The following is a 26119-nucleotide window of genomic DNA, read 5'->3' as shown; positions in this document are numbered from 1 at the left end:
AGATCGGGGGTGTTTTTTTGGGGGGGCGCACTGCGGCTATAACGCGTGGTGCAAATTGTCGGTGCTGTGCTATCATTCTAAATGGGGGGGGGGGGGGGGGGCAGCTAACTGTCCCACTGATTGTTTTTATTAATATTCCTGAAAGGTTCCAGGCTTCATTTTTAAGTGTATTCAGGATAATGCACTCTTTCCATCCATTCGTGGTTATTAATAGTATTTTTCCTATTATACATATGTGACGTGTCACGGAGATCTGAGCATTTGGCGTGAAGTGTCACAAGGTCAAAAAGGTTGGGAACCACTGTCCTAGGAAATATCTCAGGAGAAAAGGTGAATTGCATATGGGCCTGTGTGTCTGAGTGCGTGTGTGTGTGTGTGCGTGCGTGCGTGCGTGCGTGAAAAGGATGAAGGGGGGCACAAAAATCAGGTTTTGCTCAGGGTGCTGTGAAACCTAAGGCCGGCCCTGACTGGCTTGGATCTGGCCTGATGTCTCTTTAAAGAAAACCTGTACTGAAAATAAAAGTCAAAATAAGCATACACAAGTCATACTTACCTTCCATGTAGTCTACTCCTCAGTGTCTTTCTCCTGCCCCGCGTCCTGTTTGTTCACTGTGATCAAGGGAATTTTCCGTCCTCCATTTTGAAAATAGCCCTTACCCCATAACAGCTTTCTGGTCAGCACACAGTTAAACTGTAACATCGCCCACTTGAGCCATAGGGAAACATGAACATTACTTGGTACATCCGTTTTCCTCTCAGCTATAACTGACAGCAACTGATATTTTACTGACAGCAACTGATCTATTTCAGATCTGACAAAATATTGTCAGAACTGGATGGGATTATTGTCAGAAGAAAATGGTGAGCTTCTGAGAGGAACTGATGGCAAGGTAACTCTGTAATGTTCATTTGAAGTTACCTCATGTGTTTATTTTAAATATTTTTACTCAGTACAGGTTCTCTTTAAGGCTTTCAGCTGCCGCCTGGTCTAGAGTCCTGACTGGGCTCTCTCCTGTGTTCGCTGCTTCCGGGCCCCCACTCTGCCTTATGGGGTGGCTGCTACGGCTGCTCCGGTCTGGGCCTCTGCTCCCCTCGCTCACCACCGCCTGACTGACTTTCGCACTGTGAGGAGAACTGGTTTAAACCAGTTCCCTCAGCTGCTCTGTCTACTGCGCCTGCACTGTCCCCTAGCTCTGCTTGCGCAGCGCTTCTGGAAAGTTCCCCGCTTTCCCCAGTACATGCGACCAAATGTGCGCTTAGGCCTCTATCTATGCACCATTTCAGTTCCACAATGCTAATTTCAAAGCAAATTTTAGCCTAACATGCTGATTTAACATTACACATGTTAAATACATTTCCACATCACACTTCCTTCTCTTAAAGGGTAGCCAGTTATAGGTCCCCCCAGTATAGATAGTAAGGTATAGGTGCCCCTAGTATCGGTAGTCAGGTATAGGTGCTTTCAGTATAGGTAGTCATGTATAGGTGCTTTCAGTATAGGTAGTCAAGTATAGGTCCCCCAGTATAGGTAGTAAGGTATAGGTCCCCCCAGTATAGGTAGAAAGTTATAGGTGCCCCCCAGTATAGGTAGCCAGGTATAGGTCCCCCAGTATAGGTAGTAAGGTATAGGTGTCCCCAGTATAGGTAGCCAGGTATAGGTCCCCCAGTATAGATAGTAAGGTATAGGTCCCCCAGTATAGGTAGTAAGGTATAGGTGCCCCCCAGTATAGGTAGCCAGGTATAGGTCCCCCAGTATAGGTAGTCAAGTATAGGTGTCCCCAGTATAGGTACACAAGTATAGGTGTTCCCAGTATAGGTAGCCAGGTATAGGTGTCCCCTGAGAGTTTGGAGTGGTGTGGATCTGCTGCTGCTGGGCTTATTTCTGGCAAGGAGCTGAGCGCAGGAGTGGAGAGATGAGCGGAGCGGGGAACAATGCAGTGCATACAGGGCTGGAGGAGGCTGCTTGTCAGGGGAAACGGCTGAGATCTGCCACTGTTGCTTGCAAGGGGGGTATCAGGCCAATGACGGGTGGCAGTGTCACTTACGGTATATGCCCAGCGCTGCCCCAGCCATCTGCCGTCTGAATGATGCATCTCAACCTGCGTCATGGCACATCCGCCCCTGCACAAGCCTATCCATTTTGCCACAATTTAAATACCCAGTAGTTTGTATGGCCCCCATGCACTCATATGGATGCCTGACAGTGTTGTTGGCATCGTCCATCGCTTCATTAGGAGCATACCTGTGTGATCTCCTCCCAGCTCTTGGGCAATCTGAGTTGCAACATGGCTTCGTTGAATGGGCCAAGACATAATGTCCCAGTCCCAGAGGTGTTTTATTGGATTTAGGTCAAGCAAACGTGTGGCCCAAACACTGGCATCAACTCCTTCATCTTCGAGGAACTGCCTGCATGCTCTTGCTAAATGAGGCCGTGTATTGTTGTGCACCAGAAGAAACCCGGAACACAGTGCACCAACATAGGTTCTGACAATGGGTCCAAGGAAATCATCCTGAAATCTAATGAAAGTCACGGTATCATTGTCTAGCCTGTAGCCATCTGTGTGTCACTCCAGGGATATGCCTTCTCAAGCCATCACTTCAAAATGATGTTACAAGCAGCATAATGTTCCCCATCACATCTCTCTAGACCAGGGGTCTCAAACTCGCGGCCCGCGGGCCATTTGCGGCCCTCGATACAATATTTTGTGGCCCTCGCCGGCAAAAGCTTCCTTATAGTTTGCTTCAGTGCTCCCAAGTAATCCGCCGCATCCCGCCACTAAACGAGGGCTGCAGAGCCCCCAAATCGCCCGGGGGGCAATCCGCCGGTATTTCCTGGAAGGGGCAGAGCTTTCAGCTTCAGCTCTGCCCCTCCTGACGTCAATCGCCGCACGGATCGCCGCCTATCCCTGCCCCTCTCTGTAAAGGAAGAGTGAGGGGCGGGCAGAGGCGGCGATGCGCCGCGATTGTGAAATTCCTTATGTGGCCCAGCCTCATCCTGACTTTGCCTCCTGCAGCCCCCAGGTAAATTGAGTTTGAGACCCCTGCTCTAGACCCTTCTGCCTGAGGAGGAAAAAATGTCAGTGGCTTATACTGTACGGTATATACAAAATAATTAATTTCGTCTGTAATTGTAGTCATTAGTAATTTTGCGTACATTTTTGCATAATTTAATGCTGACTTTACCAGTGAATAGCAAAGCCCCCATACATGCTATTGACACCAAAATTGCTACATATGCTCAGGAGAAAAGTGTGAACAAGATAAAAAAAAAAGATTTTTCAAAAAGACCTTGCAGTTTTTGAGAAAATTGATTTTAAGTATGCAAAAATGTTTTTTTTAAACTCCCCAAAAAATTACAGTTTAAAAAACATTTTTCCTTTGCATTTTTAAAAATTAAACTACATAGGTCTTTTTGAAAAATTCTGTTTCTGACTTGTACCCACCATTCTCCTCAAAGAGACTCTGAAGCCATATTGAAAACTAGTTTTTACCTTTTAGCCCTGGCCATCATCTATAAGAAGTAAAAACTAGTTTTTAAAATGGCTTCAGACTCTCTTTAACACATGAAGCAGTTTTGGAGGCAATGGCATGTATGGGAACTTTGCTATTACCTGCTAAATTCGGCACAAAATTACGTGAAAACTATGCAAAATGTATGCAAAATTACGAATACCGGTAATTGCAATTACAGACTAAATTAATTATGATTTTTCTCAAAATTTTGCAATATGATTTCACACTTTAATTGTGAATTAAAATGCAAAATGATGTCTATGCAAAATGTGTGCTCATTATTATTCCCGAGGCGGCACAGGTTAGGGTTAGGTGTCCATAGCTAAGTTTTGCAAAGGAGCTAACACTGGGAGGTAGGATACATGTAGGCATTAAAGAGGGGTTAATGCCAAGTTAGGGGGATGTTTTTTTTTTTTTTCTTTGTCTATTATTGCAAGTCGTGTACAATTAGCTGAAGGATGAGAGATGAACTAATATATCAACCATTGTACACACCATTGGGTAGCTGAAATGGTTTTAAATATACAGTGGGATGCGAAAGTTTGGGCAACCTTGTTAATCGTCATGATTTTCCTGTATAAATGGTTGTTTTTACGATAAAAAATGTCAGTTAAATATATCATATAGGGGACACACACAGTTATATTTGAGCAGTGAAATGAAGTCTATTGGATTTACAGAAAGTGTGTAATAATTGTTTAACCAGCTGAGCGGTCTGGACGAGCTCAGCTCGTCCAACACCGCCAGCGGCTGCCGCTCAGGCCCTGCTGGGCCGATTTTGATGAAATAAAAAGCAGCACACGCAGCCGGCACTTTGCCAGCCGCGTGTGCTGCCTGATCGCCGCCGCTCTGCGGCGATTCGCCGCGAGCAGCGGCGAAAGAGGGCCCCCCTAGCCGCCTGAGCCCTGCGCAGCCGGAACAAAAAGTTCCGGCCAGCGCTAAGGGCTGGATCGGAGGCGGCTGATGTCACGACGTCGGCTGACGTCGATGACGTCACTCCGCTCGTCGCTATGGCGACGATATAAGCAAAACAAGGAAGGCCGCTCATTGCGGCCTTCCTTGTTTATTCTGGGCGCCGGAGGCGATCGGAAGATCGCCTCCGGAGCGCCCTCTAGTGGGCTTTCATGCAGCCAACTTTCAGTTGGCTGCATGAAATAGTTTTTTTTTTATTTAAAAAAAACCCTCCCGCAGCCACCCTGGCGATTTAATCAGAACGCCAGGGTGGTTAAACAAAATTAGGCAGGTGCATAAATTTGGGCACCACAAAATAGAAATTAAAGCAATATTTAGCAAATCCTCCTTTTGCAGATATTACAGCCTCTAAATGCTTCATGTAGGTTCCAATGCAAGTCTGGATTCTGCTTGAAGGTATTTTGGACCATTCCTCTTTACAAAACATCTCTAGTTCATTCAGGTTTGATGGCTTCTGAGCATGGACAGCTCTCTTTAACTTACATCACAGAGTTTAAATTATATTCAGGTCTGGGGACTGAGGTGGCCATTCCAGAACGTTGTACTTGTTCCTCTACATGAATGCCTTAGTGGATTTTGAGCAGTATTTAAGGTCGTTGTCTTGCAGAAAGATCCAGCCCCAACGCAGCTTCAGCTTTGTCACTGATACCTGGACATTGGTCTCCAGAATCTGCTGATACTGAGTGGAATCCATGCGTTCCTCAACTTTGACAAGATTCCCAGTCCCTGCACTGGCCACACAGCCCCACAGCATGATGGAACCACCGCCATATTTTACTGTAGTTAGCAGGTGTTTTTCTTGGAATGTTGTGTTGTTTTTCTTCCATGCATAACACCCCTTGTTATGCCCAAATAACTCAATTTTAGTTTCATCAGTCCACAGCACCTTATTCCAAAATGAAGCTGGCTTGTCCAAATGTGCTTTAGTATACCTCAAGCGGCTCTGTTTGTCCTGTGGGCGGAGAAAAGGCTTCCTCTGCATCACTCTCGCATACAGAATCTCCTTGTGTAAAGTGCGCTGAATGGTTGAACGATGCACAGTTGCTCCATCTGCAGTAAGATAATGTTGTAGGTCTTTGGTGCTGGTCTGTGGGTTGACTGACTGTTCTCACCATTTGTCGCTTCCATTTATCCGATATTTTTCTTGGCCTGCCACTTCGAGCCTTAACATGAACTTAACGTTACCATTCTGCACTTCAGCCTTGACAAAGGGGCCCCCTCGGGCCCCGAAATGACTGGTTGGTTTTCTGGAATGGTTGTGTCACATGTTTGAATAAATAAGACTTGGTATATTTGAGTGTGCGGATCTTCTGGAATTTCTTAACTTGAACTGAGTCTGTGGTCTTCCATGCCCTCAATATGTTCCTAACTGTGGAATCAGACAGCTGAAATCTCTGAGACAGCTTTCTGTATCCTTCCCCTAAACCATGATGGTGAACAATCTTTGTCTTCAGGTCATTTGAGAGTTGTTTTGAGATCCCCATGTTGCTACTCTTCAGAGAAAATTAAAAGATGAGGGAAACTTACAATTGACCCCCTTAAAGGGAACCTAAACTGAAAAGGATGTGGATTTTTCCTTTTAAAATAATACTAGCTCCCTGACTCTCCTGCTGATCCTGTGACCAGGGCCGGTTTAAGCAACAATGGGGCCACACTCTAAACATACATTTTTTGGGGGGAAAATAGGAAAAAAAATGCCAGGGATCTTCATGCAGCCATATTGCGGCTGTATAGCGATCCCTGGCCAAAGCGCTGCTGCTGCGTATGGACCCCCTGGAAACCCCGTCAGAAAATTTATTGCGCTTTCGTTTGATGCATGTAAAATTACACTACCGTTAGGTTTGCTGCTAAAAGTGACATTTACCGCATTTAAAAGTATACTTTTTTCCTTTGAAACTTTAAAATCGATTTTCTCAAAAACTATAAGGTCTTTTTGAAAATTTATTTTTTCCTCTTATTCCTAATGATCTCCTTAACATATCCTGCAAATTTAGGGTTTCTAGCATTTAAGGTGGATTTGCTATTAACCATTAAATTCGGCAGGTTTTTAAATGTGTATTTTTTTTCCTTTGAAACTTTAAAATCGATTTTCTCAAAAACTATAAGGCCGATTTGAAATTTTTTTTCCTCTTGTAGCCACTGGGGGCCCCTACAAGCTCTGGGGCCCTGGGGCAGCTGCCTCCTTTGCCTCTATGGTAGCGCCGGCCCTGCCTGTGACTCTAATACATTTAGCCACAGTCCCTCAACAAGCATGCAGATCAGGTGCTCTGACTGAAGGCAGACTGGATTAGCTGTGTGCTTGTTTCAGGTGTGTGATTTAGCCACTAATGCGGCTAAAGAGATCAGCAGACTGCCAAGCAACTGGTATTGTTTGAAAGGAAATATCCATATCCCTCTCAGTTAAGGTAGCCATACACTGGTCGATGTGCCATTAGATCGACCAGCTGACAGATCCCTATCTGATCGAATCTGATCAGAGAGGGATCGTATGGCTGCCTTTACTGCAAACAGATTGTGAATCGATTTCAGCCTGAAACCGATTCACCATCTGCTGAGCTGCTCCTGCCGCCTGTCCCCCCCGTATACATTACCTGAGGCTGGCTCCCGGGCATCTTCTCCGCATTGCACGGCTCTGTTCCGGATCCATTACGGCGCTTCCTGTGTTACTCCGTGACCAGGAAGTTCAAATAGAGCGCCCTCTATTAGAACTTCCTGGTCACTGCAGTGACACAGGAAGCGCCGGGATGGATGGAGCCGGAACAGAGCCGTGCAGCACGGAGAAGACGCCCGGGAGCCAGCCTCAGGTAATGTATACCTGATCGGATCGGCCGCCGCTAGCGACGCGCACTTTACCCGCGGGCGATCGAGGGTAATTTCCCGCACGGCGCGATCGACGGACCGATCCGATTCCGGGAGGGAATCGGATCGGCGGCTGCGTTTACCACGAACGATTGGCAGCAGATTCGATCCCAGGATCGAATCTGCTGTCGAAACGGCCGGGAATCGAGCCAGTGTATGGCTACCTTTAAGGTTCCCTTTAAATACTCTTTCTCATAATTGGATTCACCTGTGTTTGTAGGTCAGGGGTCACTGAGCTTACCAAGCCAATTTGAGTTCCAATAATTAGTTCTAAAAGTTTTGGAATCAATAAAATGACAACAGTGCCCAAATTTATGCACCTGCCTAATTTTATTTAAACAATTATTGCGCATTTTCTGTAAATCCAATAAACTTCATTTCACTTCTCAAATATCACTGTGTGTGTCTCCTATATGATATATTTAACTGACATTTTTTATCGTAACAACCAACTAATTATTACAGGAAAATCAATGACAATTAACAAGGTTGCTCAAACTTTTGCATCTCACTGTACTTGTATGCCAGAAGCAAGTGTGGATGTTCAAAAAAAAATTGCTAAAATTCTATGTGACTGAGTCTTAGAGGAAAGTTTTTTTCCCTCTCTCTCAGATGAAGTGAAGAGCCATCTGATTCTGAAGCCTTAGATGTGTTTCTCAGTCACGAGACTTTTCTCTTGTGAATTGAGAACAGAAAAAAAAAATGACATACCTGAGTTGATCCATACAGTCTTCCATGAAACTTTTGCTCTATCAGCCAGTGAGCCAACGGTACAGTCTTCTTATACTCCCCCTTCTTCAAAAGAGCGAGAGCAGCGTAGGAGGTGGCCTCAATGGATAACTCTCCATACGCTCTGTCCCCCCAATATTTATTTCCTGGAAGAAAAAAAGATGTAAAAATTACGTAAACAATGAGTTCCTGGCCCAAGATGAAGATATTGACAGTCTGCTATAATCCTCTAAATGATGCAAGTGAGTATTTAACCACTTATAGCAGCGGAGGCAGTATATCTACACCACGCTGGTGGCTATCAATGGTTCCAGGGGCGTAGATATACGTACTTCGCTGCAATCGCCTGCCACCAGCTCCCGCACGCATTCTCATTGCTGCCTGTTAGTAGTACAGGGATCGGTGAACGGGAACAGTGTGACTATCTAAACACAATTTGTTTAAAGTCATTCATGACCTCAGCAGCATGTGTACAAGCGTATGGAAATGGTCCAAATGGGACTTTGGCAAGAAAATTAGGCACTTACATATTAGGCTACCGTCCATCAAGCATCCTCTGGAAAAGCAGCTGACTATCAGGAATCAGGATAAGCACAAATTTTGCAAACACATTATTTCGCATCAAAATCTCGCAATTATGATGCAAAATCGTAATGCGAAATTTCAGGAAAAAATGCAATTCATTTAGTATGTAATTGTAATAGTAAAGCCCTCATACATGCTATTGCCACCAAAATTTCTAAATACGTTAAGGCACCAGAGCAATTTTCACCTTTCAGCGCTCCTTCCATTCATTTGTCTATAACTTTATCATTACTTATCACAATGAAATGAACTATATCTTGTTTTTTTCACCACCAATTAGGCTTTCTTTAGGTGGGACATTATGCCAAGAATTATTTTATTCTAAATGTGTTTTAATGGGAAAATAGGAAAAATGTGGGAAAAAAATAATTATTTTTCAGTTTTCTGCCATTATAGTTTTTAAATAATGCATGCTACTGTAATTAAAACCCATGAAATTTATTTGCCCTTTTGTCCCGGTTATAAAACCTTTTCAATTATGTCCCTATCACAATGTTTGGCGCCAATATTTTATTTGGAAATAAAGGTGCATTTTTTTCAGTTTTGCGTCCATCCCTAATTACAAGCCCATAGTTTATAAAGTAACAGTGTTGTCCCTCCTGACATAAATATTTAAAGAGTTCAGTCCCTAAAGTAACTATTTATGTATTTTTTTTAATTGTACATAAAAATTTTTTAATTACAAAAAAATAAATAAATGGGGAGTGTGGGAGGTAATGAGTTAATTTTTTGTGTATAAGTAATTCATTTGTATGTGAAAAATGTTTAGGATATAGTTTTACTATTTGGCCACAAGATGGCAACAGTAACTTTTTGTTTAATGCGACCTCCAAGCGTCCTTCCGGAGGCTTGGAGGAAGTACAAGGAGGCTGGTAACGTGTTTTTTTTTTTTCACAATGATCGCACTGCTCATCGGAGAGCAGCGGATCATTGCGGGGCTTAGATCAACGAACGGGAATGGATTTTCCCGTTCATTGATCTCCGGGCGAGCAGGCGGCGGCGTGTTTACGAGCAGCCGGCGGCGTGTTTATGAGCGGGAGCGCGGGCAGCGGCGGGAGCGCGGAAAATACGGATTTCTCTGTCCCTGCGGGTTAAAGGATGGAAAAAGGGACGGAGAAATTCGTACAGGCGGGGGGAAAGTGGTTAAGAATGCAAAGGAAAAATGGTTTTTAAAATGCCACTTTTCTGAGTTTAAAAAACATTTTTTTTTTAACTTTTACCCACTATTGTCCTTGACATACGTAGCAATTTTGGTGTCAATAGCATACATGGGGGCTTCGCTATTCACCGCTAAATTCGGCACAAAATTATGCGAAAATTATGCACAAATGTACGCAAAATTACGAATGATTATACAAAACTAATTGAATTTACAAATCGTAATTACATATAGGCACAATTGTGAAAATGTACATGAAATTTCGTGTAATTGTAATTAGCTGATTACGATCATCACTCATTGTGACCAGCCAATCAGACACAAACAAAACTATCTACCTGATAAATCAGTCATATGCTTCTTCGTGGCTTTAAAGCAGGAGTGTCACCATAAACATCAAATTTCAACAGCAACTGGTCTGAGTGTATTAGGTCAGTGTTTCTCAACATTTTATTGGTATGTACCCCTTGTAAAAGCCTGTACTCACCAAGTACCCCCTAGCATAGTAAACATGATCACAAGTACCCCTTGACAAATATATATTTAATTGTAGTACATGATAATTGGTTCTAAACAATTCCCAATAATTTACTATTGCTTTTAATTAGCTAAAATATTAATTTGGTGTTTAAATAAGATTTATCGTTTTCTAAAACTCTATATTTATTATCCTTGTTTAAGTATATCAAGCCAGAGTACCCCCTGGAACCATTAGAAGTACCCCCTGGGGTACGCGTACCACACATTGAGAACCTAGGGCTTAGGTAATAAAGTTGCTAATCCTGCATTCAAAACTTGCAAAACTTTTTCTGCTGTCATGGTTTGGAGTTATCACATACTTTAGGAGCACTGGCCCTAGTGCCAAACAGTTGAATGCTGGGAGTTCTTTTTATCTATAATATATTCCTCCTCTTCCATTTATTTCCCTGGCTGGCTGCTTATAGGGAACCAGAGAGGATGAAATATATATACAGAATACAGAATATACAGAATACAGAATACTTTATTTCGCCAAGTGCGACAGGCGCCGCACCCGGAATTATTTGTGGACACAGGCAATAGGCTAAGATGGCATGGTGCATGGTGCAGATAACAATTAACACATGGTGCAAATAACACAACAACATAAAGCAAATTAAAATACAAATATTGTAACAACATGGTGCAAAAAACACAGAAAACAATACATAATGAGAGTAGTAGCTACATTCTATACAGCCGCATCCTTGCACCGCAACGCTTAGTACTGGAGGCAACTGTCATTGTGCCAAGAGTGAGCATATGGGGATCAGTCATTGGGCATGCGCTGGGGTGCCAAGGGTCTTGGAGGGTGCTAGGAAATGGCGTAGGAGAGATGGTCTGAATTGAGGAGGGTAATCGCTTGTGGGAAGAATGTATTTCTGCGCCTGGTGGTTTTGGTGGGGATGGACCTATAGCGACGCCCTGAGCGGAGGAGGGTGAAGAAGTGATATCCAGGGTGGGAGGGGTCATGTATGATCCTGTTGGCCCTGGACTTCATTCTGGAAGTATGGAGAAGGTCTAGTGGAGGCAGGGGGGACCCGATAATCCTCTCTGCAGTGTTGATAACTCTCTGGAGTTTGAGCCTGTCCCTTGCGTTTGCACCCGAGTACCAGACGATGATGGAGGAGCAAAGGACAGATTCAATGGTCGCCATGTAGAAACTGGTCAGTAGTTCCCTTGGCATTCCAAACTTCCTCAGCTGTCTCAGGAAGAACAGTCTCTGCTGGGCTTTCTTTTGTGTTGTGGAGGTATTTACATCCCATTTCAATTTCTCGGTGATGGTGGTGCCTAGGAGCCGCGCACTTTGTACCCTGGTGACCTCCGTGCCATTGATGAAGACTGGGCTGGGTGGTGGAGCGTTCTTCCTGAAGTCCACTATCAGTTCCACAGTTTTTGCCGCATTTAGTACAAGTCTGTTGTTCGAGCACCACTCGAGGGTCCGCTTAATCTCGCCCGTGATATTCAAGCTCGCCATCTTCACCGATTAGACCTAGAATGGTGGTATCATCCGCAAACTTAATGACCTTGACCGTGTCCACAGATGAGGTGCAGCTGTTTGTGTACAGAGAAAAGAGCAGCGGCGATAGTACACACCCTTGCGGTGCACCAGTGTTGGTGGTTCTTGCACTGGAGGAGCAGTCGCCAAGTCTAACTAGCTGTGTCCTATTAGTGAGAAAGTCTTTGATTTAGGCACGGAGGGTGGGATCAACACCAATACCTGGGGCTTCCTCCAGCCCCATACGCATGGATCGCTCCCACGCCACCGTCCTCCGCTGCCTGGATCCGCCGCCACCGGGTCCCGTCTTTGCCGCCAGTCGGCCGGCGGACGCGGCCAATTCTCCGCATCACAGGGTGCTCTCTCCATACAGATACGCATGTGGCTGCCTACTGCGCAGCCGCATGCGTACGGGTATGGAGGGAGCCCCTGTGATGCGGACAATTGGCCGCGTCCGCCGGAAGTGACGGGCCCAGTACCGGTGGATCCAGGAAGCGGAGGACGGCGGCGTGGGAGCGATTCAGGATTGTGGGGCTGGAAGAAGCCCCAGGTATGTATAAAATCTTTTCCTTTTTTCACCCCCCATTCCTCTCTGGTTCCCTTTAACAGAAACACCCTCTAATTACTTGTGTTTACAAGGAAGGCTGAGGTGACTCAGTGATTGGATGTGTAAATAAAAAAAAAGACAGTACAGTTGTTAGTATACACCTCAGTGGGAATGTCTGAAGACTCTGGGAGGAGGGCAGCTAATGAATACACAATGAGCAAGAGAAGGGAGGGGGGAAAACAAGAATCAGGGAGGATATGATGTCAGCATTAGCTTGGCAAGATGGCCACTGCCTAGAATAGGATTTTCTGCTTTTACTTTATAAAATTCACAGGAATCATTACGTGGATAGCACAATACATCTGTTAAGTAAGTAGAAGTTGTAGTTATCTACTTATATACAGTATGTGCTTTTTATTTCTAGGTTAGCATGGGTGTCGCTTGTTCTTTAAAGTGCAGATAAACACTATTGGGAAAATTGAACATCTCTATAGCATTCATGCTAGTGATAATACTATATACTATACCTGTAGATGCAGACATCAATTTTTCTATGCTCTGTAGCCTTCCTGCTTTAGCCAGGGCATAAGAAGTGATGGCAACAACATACGGGTCCTGAACATATTCGTACTGGTCCAATATATATCCGACAGCTTTATTAATACTGCCTCGTAGATTCTAGGGAGACAATACATTTATGCTGTAAAATTACATTTTTTTTCAGTTTTAGTTTATGCAGAATTATTTCATATGACAAGTCCTCTATTTAACCATTTCAGCCCGCGGGGATTTTTCACTTTATGCATCAGAGCAATTTTCACCTCCCATTCATTCGCTAATAACTTTATCACTACTTATCACAATTTATTGATCTATATCTTGTTTTTTCCGCCACTAATTAGGCTTTCTTTGGGTTGTACATTTTGCTAAGAATTGTTTATTTATAAATGCATTTTAACAGAATTAATAAGAAAAAAATTGAAAAAATTCATTATTTCTCAGTTTTCAGCCATTATAGCTTTAACCACTTCACAACGGAGGGGTTTTACCCCTGAAGCACCAGCGCAATTTGTACATTGCAGCGCTGCTTCCATTCATTTTTTACTGTGATATGATTGGTTATTGGGGACTGGGGTCCCCATAACCAATCATTGCACTGCAGAGCGGGGGTGTGTGCGCGCGCGCGCGGGTCGCGGGGGCGCGCGATCGCGCGCTACACGTTTGTTTACATTAATGTGTTATCAATGGAGACTGCTTCTGTTTGAAGCAGCCTCCATTGTGTCCGCAATCGGCGCGTCTAATTGGATTTAGGAACGCTTGTTCCTAACATCCAATTAGTCACCTGCTGTGCTGGCTGGCTGGAGTGTGCGCGCGAGGTCCCCGCCCACTCCCAGCCAGTAAACAAATAAGTGCGCCTTTCTCCGTCCCTGGGGGTGAAGCAGTGCGCAGAGGGACGGAGAAATTTAGCACTGGGGGGTCAAGTGGTTAAAATAGCTTTAAAATAATCCATGCTACCATAATTAAGACCTATGTATGTTATTTGCCCGTATGTCTTGGTTATTATACCATTTAAATGTTGTCCCTATCACAATGTATGGCACCAATATTTTATTTGGAAATAAAGGTGCATTGTTTCCGTTTTGCGTCCATCACTATTTACAAGCTTATAATTAAAAAAATGTTTGTAGCATACCCCCTTCAAATGCATATTTAAAAAGTTCAGACCCTTAGGTAACTATTTATGTCTTTTTTTTTTTTTTAATTGTAATTTATTTATTTTTTACCATTAAAATTTTTATTTGGGTAATATTTTGGTGTGGGCCATAAACAGTTAATTTTTAATGTTGTTAAATGTGTAGAGTGTAATGTAAAAAATATGTAGATGTAGTTTTACTATTTGGCCACAAGATGGCCACCTTTGTTTTTGCTTTCTCTCCTTGTACTTCTCGCTAAGCGGAAGTACAAGGGGGATGCGGAAATTTTTCCGGGCAGAAGAACTGAAGCCTCACAGGTGAGCGCTTCGGTTTTTCTGCAGGGGACAGTGATCGGTGATCGGGAACCATGTTCCCTTTCACTGATCCCAGAGCTACTGGGGGACACCACGGGGCATGGGGGCGCGCCGAAGTGCGGGAGCGCAGGCGAGCAGCCGCCCGGACGGGAGCTTCATATCTGGGCGGCTGAAATGGTTAAAGGGACCCTGAGCAGTACCTAGAAATTAAAATCTACATTTACCTGAGCTTCCTCCAAATGTAGCCCGTGAGGGTCCCCTCTGAGGTCCCGCTCTTGGACTTGTTAAGCTGGCAAATTCTGCTGAAGTCGGGAGCTACTGCGCAGGAAAGACTCGAACTGCGCATGCACAGACGGCTTACGACGACGGGGACATGATAGTGTCGGGTGCACGGATGGACTGCGCAGGTGCAGTAGCTCATGACTTCAGCAGACTTTGCCAGCTTAGAGGAGCCACCAGCGGGACCACGGAGAGGACCCAAAGGAAAAAAAAAAGCACCAGCAATAATATTTATTAAATAAAAAATAAACATGGGGGGAGTGATCAGACCCCACCAACAGAGAGCTGGTGGGGGAATCACTTGTGTGCTGTGTTGTGCGGCCCTGCAGCTTGGCCTTAAAGCTGCAGTGGCCAATTTTACTAAAAATGGCCTGGTCACTAGGGGGGTTTAGCCCTGCAGTCCTCAAGAGGTTAAGACAGTTAAATGTGGCCCTGTTTAATGCATCCAAGTTGGATGTTTTTAGCAAAGGCAGCAGTCACTCCAACCTCAGTAGCAGCTGATAGCCATGCAAGGCAACTCTCCCAGTGAAGTATATGGAGAGGTTCAGAAAAGAGAACTAGAAAAACAGTACATACGTCTATATATACATAGACTGTTTATATTCATCTTACAATTAAGGTGAAAAATAAGTACGCAGCACGTCGAGATCATGAAAAAAACCCTAAAAAACACAGGGACACCGGGAGCCCAATCTGGTGTAGTACATCAGATAGTATGGAAAATATGTTAAAGTAATTGAGGTACTCACAAGTCAGGGTTGCTACTCTTGCAACCACCATGTAAACGTGGGGAAAGTACCATCCCCACTCGACCTTTAAGGGATTTACTAGTTGCAGCTCACAAGAAGGATAATGGGAAAATCTTAAAGCCTACCCCAATCCTGGGGTGAAGGACGACAACGGACAAACCGAGTAAAAATCCAATGAACAAGTAACTTTATGTAATCAAAAGTGGTTATCAACCTACCTTAACCACTTCCCGACCGCCCACTACACAGGGGCGGCGGGGAAGTGGAGCCCTGCAGGACGGCCTCACCCACAGAGGCGGCGGTCCATTTAAGGGCATGGGCGGAGTGATCGCGTCATCCGTGACGCGATCCTCCGCCGGCGCCTGTCACCGCTCGCTCGCCGCAACATCCCGCCGGCTATACGGAAGCGCCGGCGGGATGTTAACCCCGCGATCGCCGCATACAAAGTGTATAATACACTTTGTAATGTTTACAAAGTGTATTATACAGGCTGCCTCCTGCCCTGGTGGTCCCAGTGTCCGAGGGACCACCAGGGCAGGCTGCAGCCACCCTAGTCTGCACCCAAACACACTGATCTGCCCCCCCCTGCCCCCTGATCGCCCACAGCACCCATCAGACCCCCCCCCTGCCCACCCCCCAGACCCCTGTTTGCACCCAATCACCCCCCTAATCACCCATCAATCACTCCCTGTCACTATCTGTCAACGCTATTTTTTTTTTATCCCCCCCCCTGCTCCCTGCCCCCTCCTGATCACCCCCCACCCCTCAGATTCTCCCCAGACCCCCCCCAGACCACCCCCCCCTGTTTACTGTATGCATCTATCCCCCTGATCACCTGTCAATCACCTGTCAATCACCTGTCAATCACCCGTCAATCACCCATCAATCACCCGTCAATCACCCCCTGTCACTGCCACCCATCAATCAGCCCCTAACCTGCCCCTTGCGGGCAATCTGATCACCCCCCCCACACCAATAGATCGCCCACAGATCCGACATCAGATCACCTCCCAAATCCATTGTTTACATCTATTCTCTCCTCTAAACACCCACTAATTACCCATCAATCACCCATCAATCACCCCCTATCACCACTTGTCACTTTTACCTATCAGATCAGACCCTAATCTGCCCCTTGCGGGCACCCAATCACCCGCCCACACGCTCAGATTGCCCTCTGACCCCCCCTTATCAATTCACCAGTGCATTAATTACATCTGTTCTTCCCTGTAATAACCCACTGATCACCTGTCAATCACCTGCCAATCACCTATCACCCATCAATCACCCCCTGTCACTGCCACCCATCAATCAGCCCCTAACCTGCCCCTTGCGGGCAATCTGATCACCCACCCACACCATTAGATCGCCCGCAAACCCGCCGTCAGATTACCTCCCAAATGTATCGTTTACATCTGTTATCTTCTCTAAACACCCACTAATTACCCATCAATCACCCCCTATCACCACCTGTCACTGTTACCTATCAGATCAGACCCTAATCTGCCCCTTGCGGGCACCCAATCACCTGCCCACACGCTCAGATTGCCCTCTGACCCCCCCTTATCAATTCACCAGTGCATTAATTACATCTGTTCTTCCCTGTAATAACCCACTGATCACCTGTCAATCACCTGCCAATCACCTATCACCCATCAATCACCCCCTGTCACCCCCTGTCACTGCCACCCATCAATCAGCCCCTAACCTGCCCCTTGCGGGCAATCTGATCACCCACCCACACCATTAGATCGCCCGCAAACCCGCCGTCAGATTACCTCCCAAATGTATCGTTTACATCTGTTATCTTCTCTAAACACCCACTAATTACCCATCAATCACCCCCTATCACCACCTGTCACTGTTACCTATCAGATCAGACCCTAATCTGCCCCTTGCGGGCACCCAATCACCCGCCCACACGCTCAGATTGCCCTCAGACCCCCCCCCCCCCTTATCAATTCGCCAGTGCATTAATTACATCTGTCCTTCCCTGTAATAACCCACTGATCACCTGTCAATCACCTGCCAATCACCTATCACCCATCAATCACCCCCTGTCACTGCCACCCAACAATCAGCCCCTAACCTGCCCCTTGCGGGCAATCTGATCACCCACCCACACCAATAGATCGCCCGCAGATCCGACATCAGATCACCACCCAAGCGCAGTGTTTCCATCTATTCTCTCCTCTAAACACCCACTAATTACCCATCAATCACCCATCAATCACTCCCTATCACCACCTGTCACTGTTACCTATCAGATCAGACCCTAATCTGCCCCTTGCGGGCACCCAATCGACCGCCTACACGCTCAGATTGCCCTCAGACCCCCCCTTATCAATTCGCCAGTGCAATATTTACATCTGTTCTCCCCTGTAATAACCCACTGATTACCTGTCAATCACCTATCAATCACCCATCAATCACCCCCTGTCACTGCCACCCATCAATCACCCCCTGTCACTGCCACCCATCAATCACCCGCTGTCACTGCCACCCATCAATCAGCCCCTAACCTGCCCCTTGCGGGCAAACTGATCACCCACCCACACCAATAGATCGCCCGCAGATCCGACATCAGATCACCACCCAAGCGCAGTGTTTCCATCTATTCTCTACCCTAAACACCCACTAATTACCCATCAATCACCCCCTGTCACTGCTACCTATCAGATTAGACCCCTATCTGCCCCTAGGGCACTCAATCACCCGCCCACACCCTCAGAATGCCCTCAGACCCCAGCCCTGATCACCTCGCCAGTGCATTGCTTGCATCCATTCCCCCCTCTAATCACACCTTGAGACACCCATCAATCACCTCCTGTCACCCCCTAGCACACCTACCCATCAGATCAGGCCCCAATTTGCCCCGTGTGGGCTCCTGATCACTCGGCCAAACCCTCAGACCCCCTTCCGATCACCTCCCCAGTGCATGGATTGCATCTATTTTCCCCTCTAACCACCCCCTGAGACACCCATCAATCACCTCCTGTCACCCCCCTAGCACTCCTATCCATCAGATCAGGCCCAATACAACCTGTCATCTAAAAGGCCACCCTGCTTATGACCGGTTCCACAAAATTCGCCCCCTCATAGACCACCTGTCATCAAAATTTGCAGATGCTTATACCCCTGAACAGTCATTTTGAGACATTTGGTTTCCAGACTACTCACGGTTTTGGGCCTGTAAAATGCCAGGGCGGTATAGGAACCCCACAAGTGACCCCATTTTAGAAAAAAAAGACACCCCAAGGTATTATGTTAGGTGTATGACGAGTTCATAGAAGATTTAATTTTTTGTCAAAAGTTAGCGGAAATTAATTTTTATTGGTTTTTTTTCACAAAGTGTCATTTTTCACTAACTTGTGACAAAAAATAAAATCTTCTATGAACTCGCCATACACCTAACGGAATACCTTGGGGTGTCTTCTTTCTAAAATGGGGTCACTTGTGGGGTTCCTATACTGCCCTGGCATTTTAGGGGCCCTAAACCGCGAGGAGTAGTCTAGAAAACAAATGCTTCAAAATGACCTGTGAATAGGACGTTGGGCCCCTTAGCGCACCTAGGCTGCAAAAAAGTGTCACACATGTGGTACCGCCGTACTCAGGAAAAGTAGTATAATGTGTTTTGGGGTGTATTTTTACACATACCCATGCTGGGTGGGAGAAATTTCTATGTAAATGGACAATTGTGTGTAAAAAAATCAAACAATTGTCATTTACAGAGATATTTCTCCTACTTAGCATGGGTATGTGTAAAAATACACCCCAAAACGCATTATACTACTTCTCCTGAGTACAGCGGTACCACATGTGTGGCACTTTTTTACACCCTAAGTACGCTAAGGGGCCCAAAGTCCAATGAGTACCTTTAGGATTTCACAGGTCATTTTGCGACATTTGGTTTCAAGACTACTCCTCACGGTTTAGGGCCCCTAAAATGCCAGGGCAGTATAGGAACCCCACAAATGACCCCATTCTAGAAAGAAGACACCCAAAGGTATTCCGTACGGAGTATGGTGAGTTCATAGAAGATTTTATTTTTTGTCACAAGTTAGCGGAAAATGACACTTTGTGAAAAAAAACTATTAAAATCAATTTCCGCTAACTTGTGACAAAAAAATAAAAACTTCTATGAACTCACCATACTCCTAACGGAATACCTTGGGGTGTCTTCTTTCTAAAATGGGGTCATTAGTGGGGTTCCTATACTGCCCTGGCATTTTAGGGGCCCTAAACCGTGAGGAGTAGTCTTGAAACAAAAATGACCTGTGAAATCCTAAAGGTACTCATTGGACTTTGGGCCCCTTAGTGCAGTTAGGGTGCAAAAAAGTGCCACACATGTGGTATCGCCGTACTCGGGAGAAGTAGTACAATGTGTTTTGGGGTGTATTTTTACACATACCCATGCTGGGTGGGAGAAATACCTCTGTAAATGACAATCTTTTGATTTTTTTACACACAATTGTCCATTTACAGAGGTATTTCTCCCACCCAGCATGGGTATGTGTAAAAATACACCCCAAAACACATTGTACTACTTCTCCCGAGTATGGCGATACCACATGTGTGGCACTTTTTTGCACCCTAACTGCGCTAAAGGGCCCAAAGTCCAATGAGTACCTTTAGGATTTCACAGGTCATTTTGAGAAATTTCGTTTCAAGACTACTCCTCACGGTTTAGGGCCCCTAAAATGCCAGGGCAGTATAGGAACCCCACAAATGACCCCATTTTAGAAAGAAGACACCCCAAGGTATTCCGTTAGGAGTATGGTGAGTTCATAGAAGATTTTATTTTTTATCAAAAGTTAGCGGAAATTGATTTTAATTGTGTTTTTTCACAAAGTGTCATTTTCCGCTAACTTGTGACAAAAAATAAAATCTTCTATGAACTCGCCATACTACTAACGGAATACCTTGGGGTGTCTTCTTTCTAAAATGGGGTCATTTGTGGGGTTCCTATACTGCCCTGGCATTTTAGGGGCCCTAAACCGTGAGGAGTAGTCTTGAAACGAAATTTCTCAAAATGACCTGTGAAATCCTAAAGGTACTCATTGGACTTTGGGCCCTTTAGCGCAGTTAGGGTGCAAAAAAGTGCCACACATGTGGTATCGCCGTACTCAGGAGAAGTAGTATAATGTGTTTTGTGGTGTATTTTTACACATACCCATGCTGAGTGGGAGAAATATCTCTGTAAATGGACAATTGTGTGTAAAAAAAATTAACAAATTGTCATTTACAGAGATATTTCTCCCACCCAGCATGGGTATGTGTAAAAATACACCCCAAAACACATTATACTACTTCTCCTGAGTACGGCAATACCACATGTGTGGCACTTTTTTGCAGCCTAACTGCGCTAAGGGGTCCAAAGTCCAATGAGCACCTTTAGGCTTTACAGGGGTGCTTACAATTTAGCACCCCCCAAAATGTCAGGACAGTAAACACACCCCACAAATGATCCCATTTTGGAAAGTAGACCCTTCAAGGTATTCAGAGAGGGGCATGGTGAGTCCGTGGCAGATTTCATTTTTTTTTGTCGCAAGTTAGAAGAAATGGAAACTTTTTTTTTTTTTTTTTTTCCTCACAAAGTGTCATTTTCCGCTTACTTGTGACAAAAAATAATATCTTCTATGAACTCACTATGCCTCTCAGTGAATACTTTGGGATGTCTTTTTTCCAAAATGGGGTCATTTGGGGGGTATTTATACTATCCTGGAATTCTAGCCCCTCATGAAACATGACAGGGGGTCAGAAAAGTCAGAGATGCTTGAAAATGGGAAAATTCACTTTTTGCACCATAGTTTGTAAACGCTATAACTTTTACCCAAACCAATAAATATACACTGAATGGGTTTTTTTTTATCAAAAACATGTTTGTCCACATTTTTCGCGCTGCATGTATACAGAAATTTTACTTTATTTGAAAAATGTCAGCACAGAAAGTTAAAAAAATCATTTTTTTGCCAAAATTCATGTCTTTTTTGATGAATATAATAAAAAGTAAAAATCGCAGGAGCAATCAAATAGCACCAAAAGAAAGCTTTATTAGTGACAAGAAAAGGAGCCAAAATTCATTTAGGTGGTAGGTTGTATGAGCGAGCAATAAACCGTGAAAGCTGCAGTGGTCTGAATGGAAAAAAAGTGGCCGGTCCTTAAGGGGTAGAAAGCCCTAGGTCCTCAAGTGGTTAAAAATGACTATTAGGCATGAATTGCATACCAAATTTTCATTTGGCACATTAGACAACACGTTTCACGGCTTAATGTCCCTTCATCATGTCAGTGACGTGCCCGATGTGACAAGTGGGAAGCCCGGAGTGCTGGGAGAGCTCTCAAGAGATATCTAGATTGAATGTTTAGATTGGCGGGAGTGTCTGCGAATAGGTGAGCCAGCGTTGTAGGAAAAGAGGAGAAGAGAGAAAAGTTGAGCAAGTTATGGTCAGAGAGAGGGAGTGGAGCATTAGTAAAATCAATGATAGAACAGAGATGAGTGAATATGAAGTTTAGTGTTTGGCCAGTACTGTTAGTTGGAGCAGAGGACCACTGAGACAAGCCATGGGAGTAGGTGAGTGACAGAATTGTTGGTGTCAACCGGAATGTAATAATCACCGGTGATAATGGCAGGGATTTCAAAGGAAAGGGACTGGAGAAGTCATGCAGAGAAATGAAAACAAAAGCAGGGCAAAGAGGGTGGTAGAAAACTGTGATTTGAAAGTGAGAGGGTGAGTATAGTCGGACTGCATGGACTTTGAAGGATGGGAGAGAGAAGGAATAGGAGTGAGTGGCTTAAAGGAGTTTCTATCAGAGAAGAGAATGCCCAACCCACACAATGTTTATATCCACTTCTAGTGAAACCCCTGTAAGATGCGGCGGGTGAGACTATGTGGTTGATTCACAAAGCTTACTCATTTTACACCTTAAAGCAGGATTGTCACCATAAAAATCAAATTTCAACAGCAACTGGTCTTTGTGTATTAAGTGATAAGGATGCTAATACTGCATTCAAAACTTGCAAAACTTTTTCTGCTGTTATGGTTTGGAGTTATCACATACTTTAGGAGCACTGGTCCTTTAGTAGTCAGTGCCAAACAGTTGAATGCTGGGGGTTCTTTTAATCTATAATATATTCCTCCTTTTCCATTTATTTCCCTGCCTAGCTTCTTATCTGAAACACCTCTGCTCACATGTGTTTACAGGCAAGGCTGAGGTGACTCAGCGATTGGAGGAGAAAAGGAAAAAAAAAGACAGTTCAGTCCCTAGTATACACCTCAGTTGGAGTGTCTGAAGACTCTGGGAGGAGGGCAGCTAATGAATACACAGTGAGCAAGATAAGGGGGGGGGGGGGGGGGGGGGGGGACTAGAGTCAGAGTCAGGTAGGGTATGATGTCAGCATTATCTTTGACAAAAGGCCACTGCCTAGAATAGGATTTTCTGCTTTTCCTTTATACAAATCACAGGAATCATTACGTGGATAGCACAATACATCTGTTATGTAAGTAGAACTAATATTTATCTATTTATATATGTGTTTCTTATTCCTAGGTTAGCATGGGTGTTACTTGTTCTTTAACTGTAAGGAAAGCTAACGCAGGAGATAAACAAATGAGGACCATATACAATTCACTTTATCCCGTGAGTTTGCTCCTTGGCGATATTTTCACACTGAAATTGTCATAAAATGCCTTTTAAATGACTGGCAAGCAAGAAAATACTCAAAGTAATTTTGATAGTATGTTTTCACCAACTTTTAGTTACTTTTTCAATTGAAAAATGCTTAAAAGTTATTTTAAAGAGAATATAAAACTTTTTTTTCCTAGGAGATAGCGTAGTAGAAAAAATAAATTGCATGTGGCCCCTGGAGGGATAAATTATGAGTTAAGTCATATAAGGGAAGATAAACCATGAGTTAAGTCAGGTAAAGAGAGATAAACCATGAGTTAAGTCAGGTAAAGAGAGATAAACCATGAGTTAAGTCAGGTAAAGAGAGATAAACCATGAGTTAAGTCAGGTAAAGAGAGATAAACCATGAGTTAAGTCAGGTAAAGAGAGATAAACCATGAGTTAAGTCAGGTAAAGAGAGATAAACCATGAGTTAAGTCAGGTAAAGAGAGATAAACCATGAGTTAAGTCAGGTAAAGAGAGATAAACCATGAGTTAAGTCAAATAAGGGAAGATAAACCATGAGTTAAGTCAGGTAAAGAGAGATAAACCATGAGTTAAGTCAGGTAAAGAGAGATAAACCATGAGTTAAGTCAGGTAAAGAGAGATAAACCATGAGTTAAGTCAGGTAAAGAGAGATAAAACATGAGTTATGTCAGGTAAATAGAGATAAAACATTAGTTAAGTCAGGTAAATAGAGATAAACCATGAGTTAAGTCAGGTAAAGAGAGATAAAACATGAGTTAAGTCAGGTAAAGAGAGATAAACCATGAGTTAAGTCAGGTAAAGAGAGATAAAACATGAGTTAAGTCAGGTAAAGAGAGATAAAACATGAGTTAAGTCAGGTAAAGAGAGATAAAACATGAGTTAAGTCAGGTAAAGAGAGATAAACCATGAGTTAAGTCATGTAAATAGAGATAAACCATGAGTTAAGTCAGGTAAAGAGAGATAAAACATGAGTTAAGTCAGGTAAAGAGAGATAAACCATGAGTTAGGTCAGGTAAATAGAGATAAAACATGAGTTAGGTCAGGTAAATAGAGATAAACCATGAGTTAAGTCATGTAAATAGAGATAAACCATGAGTTAAGTCAGGTAAGGAGAGATAAACCAGTAAGGTGAGATAACAACAGAAAAGCTTTGTGAATTAGTGCCCTGTGTCAGACGGAGTCAGACAAGTTTCAGGGACCCAAAAAAGGTGTTGGAAATGAAAAGGATAAAGGAGAGTTTGTTACAAACTGAGCGGACATTCCAGAGGGCAGCAGTGATAGATGGGGGAGGAGGGGGTAGAAAGGGAATATTAATAAGTTTATAGCAGTTGGGAGGTGAACATGGTTTGCTGTAAAGGTTGAATAATAATGTAAAAATCACTGATTGGAATGATCAAGATATTCACAACTTACAGTCACAATTCCAGAACAGAACCTCTCACTGTCCAGGAGCGCAATCAGGACAAAGGCTGTGAGTGCAGAATCTATTTCAGCTTCCGTGCTTTCTAAACCACCCTGTACAGCATAGACATATAACATGTTAGAAATAGCAATATATGTGTTATACCACACTCATTCAATTTGCACAAGCTGTTCTATATTGCTTTTGTTTATACATATTTTTCAGCAATGTCAAAGTTACCTCTGCAGCGGAGAGCGGCGCGACCGCCGCTCCCGCGTCTGATGTCAGGGCAGATTCCGCTGCGGCCTCTCCGTCATCTCCTCGCTGTAGGTCAGGTCTCTCCAGGGTACATCAGGATAGAAGAGCGCACGTGCGTACCCGGAGACAGGACCTTTATGCATTACGGAGGCGAATCAGCTGACCACCCGGTCAGCTGACTACTTTGGTCTGACTCTCGCTTCTGATTGGCTGAGGCGAATGGGTGGAGCCACGAGTATTGCCTGCTGTATTTAAGACCCGGGCTGTCAGTAGATCATTATCTGCTGTTGCTGACACTTTGCGGTTAAGCTCTCAGACCTTAGTTAGTTCCCAGTGTGATTGAACCGGCAGGACCCCGGGGGAACCACACATAGCTCAGGAATTTTGATAGCTGTAATTATAACTTCATTATATTGTATTTTGATATTCTGTGTATGACTTCTTCCTTGAAACTCTGACTCTGATACCTGGCTCTCGATTCTGCTCTTTACTGATCTGATTGTTGCCGACCTCGACTCTGATTTGCCTTCTGATTCTGTATCTTTGCTCATCTGAATTGTTGCCGACCTCGGCCTGTTTCCTCACTACGCTTTGCCTAACATTACTGTACCATTTGCCTGACCGACCCGTTACCGACATTGCCTGTATGACCACGCTACTAGTAATAGCTCCTACAACCAAGGACTATTACATAGGCTAGGCGTACTCCTGTATTACTGTACACCAAAACACGTGTGATCACACTTTGATTAAAGTACTGACTTCTATGCTGTTACAGCTAATACCTTTCATTATATATCTGAGCTATTAGAGCTTTACTGTTTGTTCTCGTTCTCTATTATCCTGTTAGTGTACGTTCTGGTAGTCTGATACGTCACTGATCGTAACAATATTACTTTTTTAGATGTGGCCCCAGTATTAGACAGTCCCCCTCTCCAGTACAGTCAGATGTGGCCCCAGTATTAGACAGCCCCCTCCCCAGTATAGTCAGATGTGGCCCCAGTATTAGACAGCCCCCTCCCCAGTATAGTCAGATGTGGCCTCAGTATTAGACAGCCCCCCTCCCCAGTACAGTCAGATGTGGCCCCAGTATTAGACAGCCCCCTCCCCAGTATAGTCAGATGTGGCCCCAGTATTAGACAGCCCCCTCCCCAGTATAGTCAGATGTGGCCTCAGTATTAGACAGCCCCCCTCCCCAGTATAGTCAGATGTGGCCCCAGTATTAGACAGCTTCCCTCCCCAGTATAGTCAGGTGTGGCCCCAGTATTAGACAGCCTTCCACCCCAGTATAGTCAGATGTGGCCCCAGTATTAGACAGCCCCCTCCCCAGTATAGTCAGATGTGGCCCCAGTATTAGACAGCCCCCTCCCCAGTATAGTCAGATGTGGC

General features: G+C 44.5%; 1 protein-coding gene across 1 annotated transcript in view; it reads right to left on the bottom strand.

Moving 5' to 3' along the window:
- The window catches only part of LOC137562610 (complement C3-like), a 340327-nt gene that overhangs the window by 114408 nt on the left and 199800 nt on the right, over positions 1-26119 (bottom strand). Inside the window, exons 27-29 of the mRNA XM_068274113.1 lie at positions 24484-24585; positions 12909-13059; positions 8056-8219 (exon numbers count right to left, since the gene is read on the bottom strand). Of these exons, the coding sequence (XP_068130214.1) occupies positions 8056-8219; positions 12909-13059; positions 24484-24585 (417 nt within the window). The remainder of the gene's footprint in view (positions 1-8055; positions 8220-12908; positions 13060-24483; positions 24586-26119) is intronic.

Source organism: Hyperolius riggenbachi, chromosome 3 (genome assembly GCF_040937935.1).
Source record: "Hyperolius riggenbachi isolate aHypRig1 chromosome 3, aHypRig1.pri, whole genome shotgun sequence".
Classification (NCBI taxonomy): domain Eukaryota; kingdom Metazoa; phylum Chordata; class Amphibia; order Anura; family Hyperoliidae; genus Hyperolius; species Hyperolius riggenbachi.
Note: the sequence above shows the minus strand (reverse complement) of the source record. Positions and strands in the feature narration are given on the sequence as shown.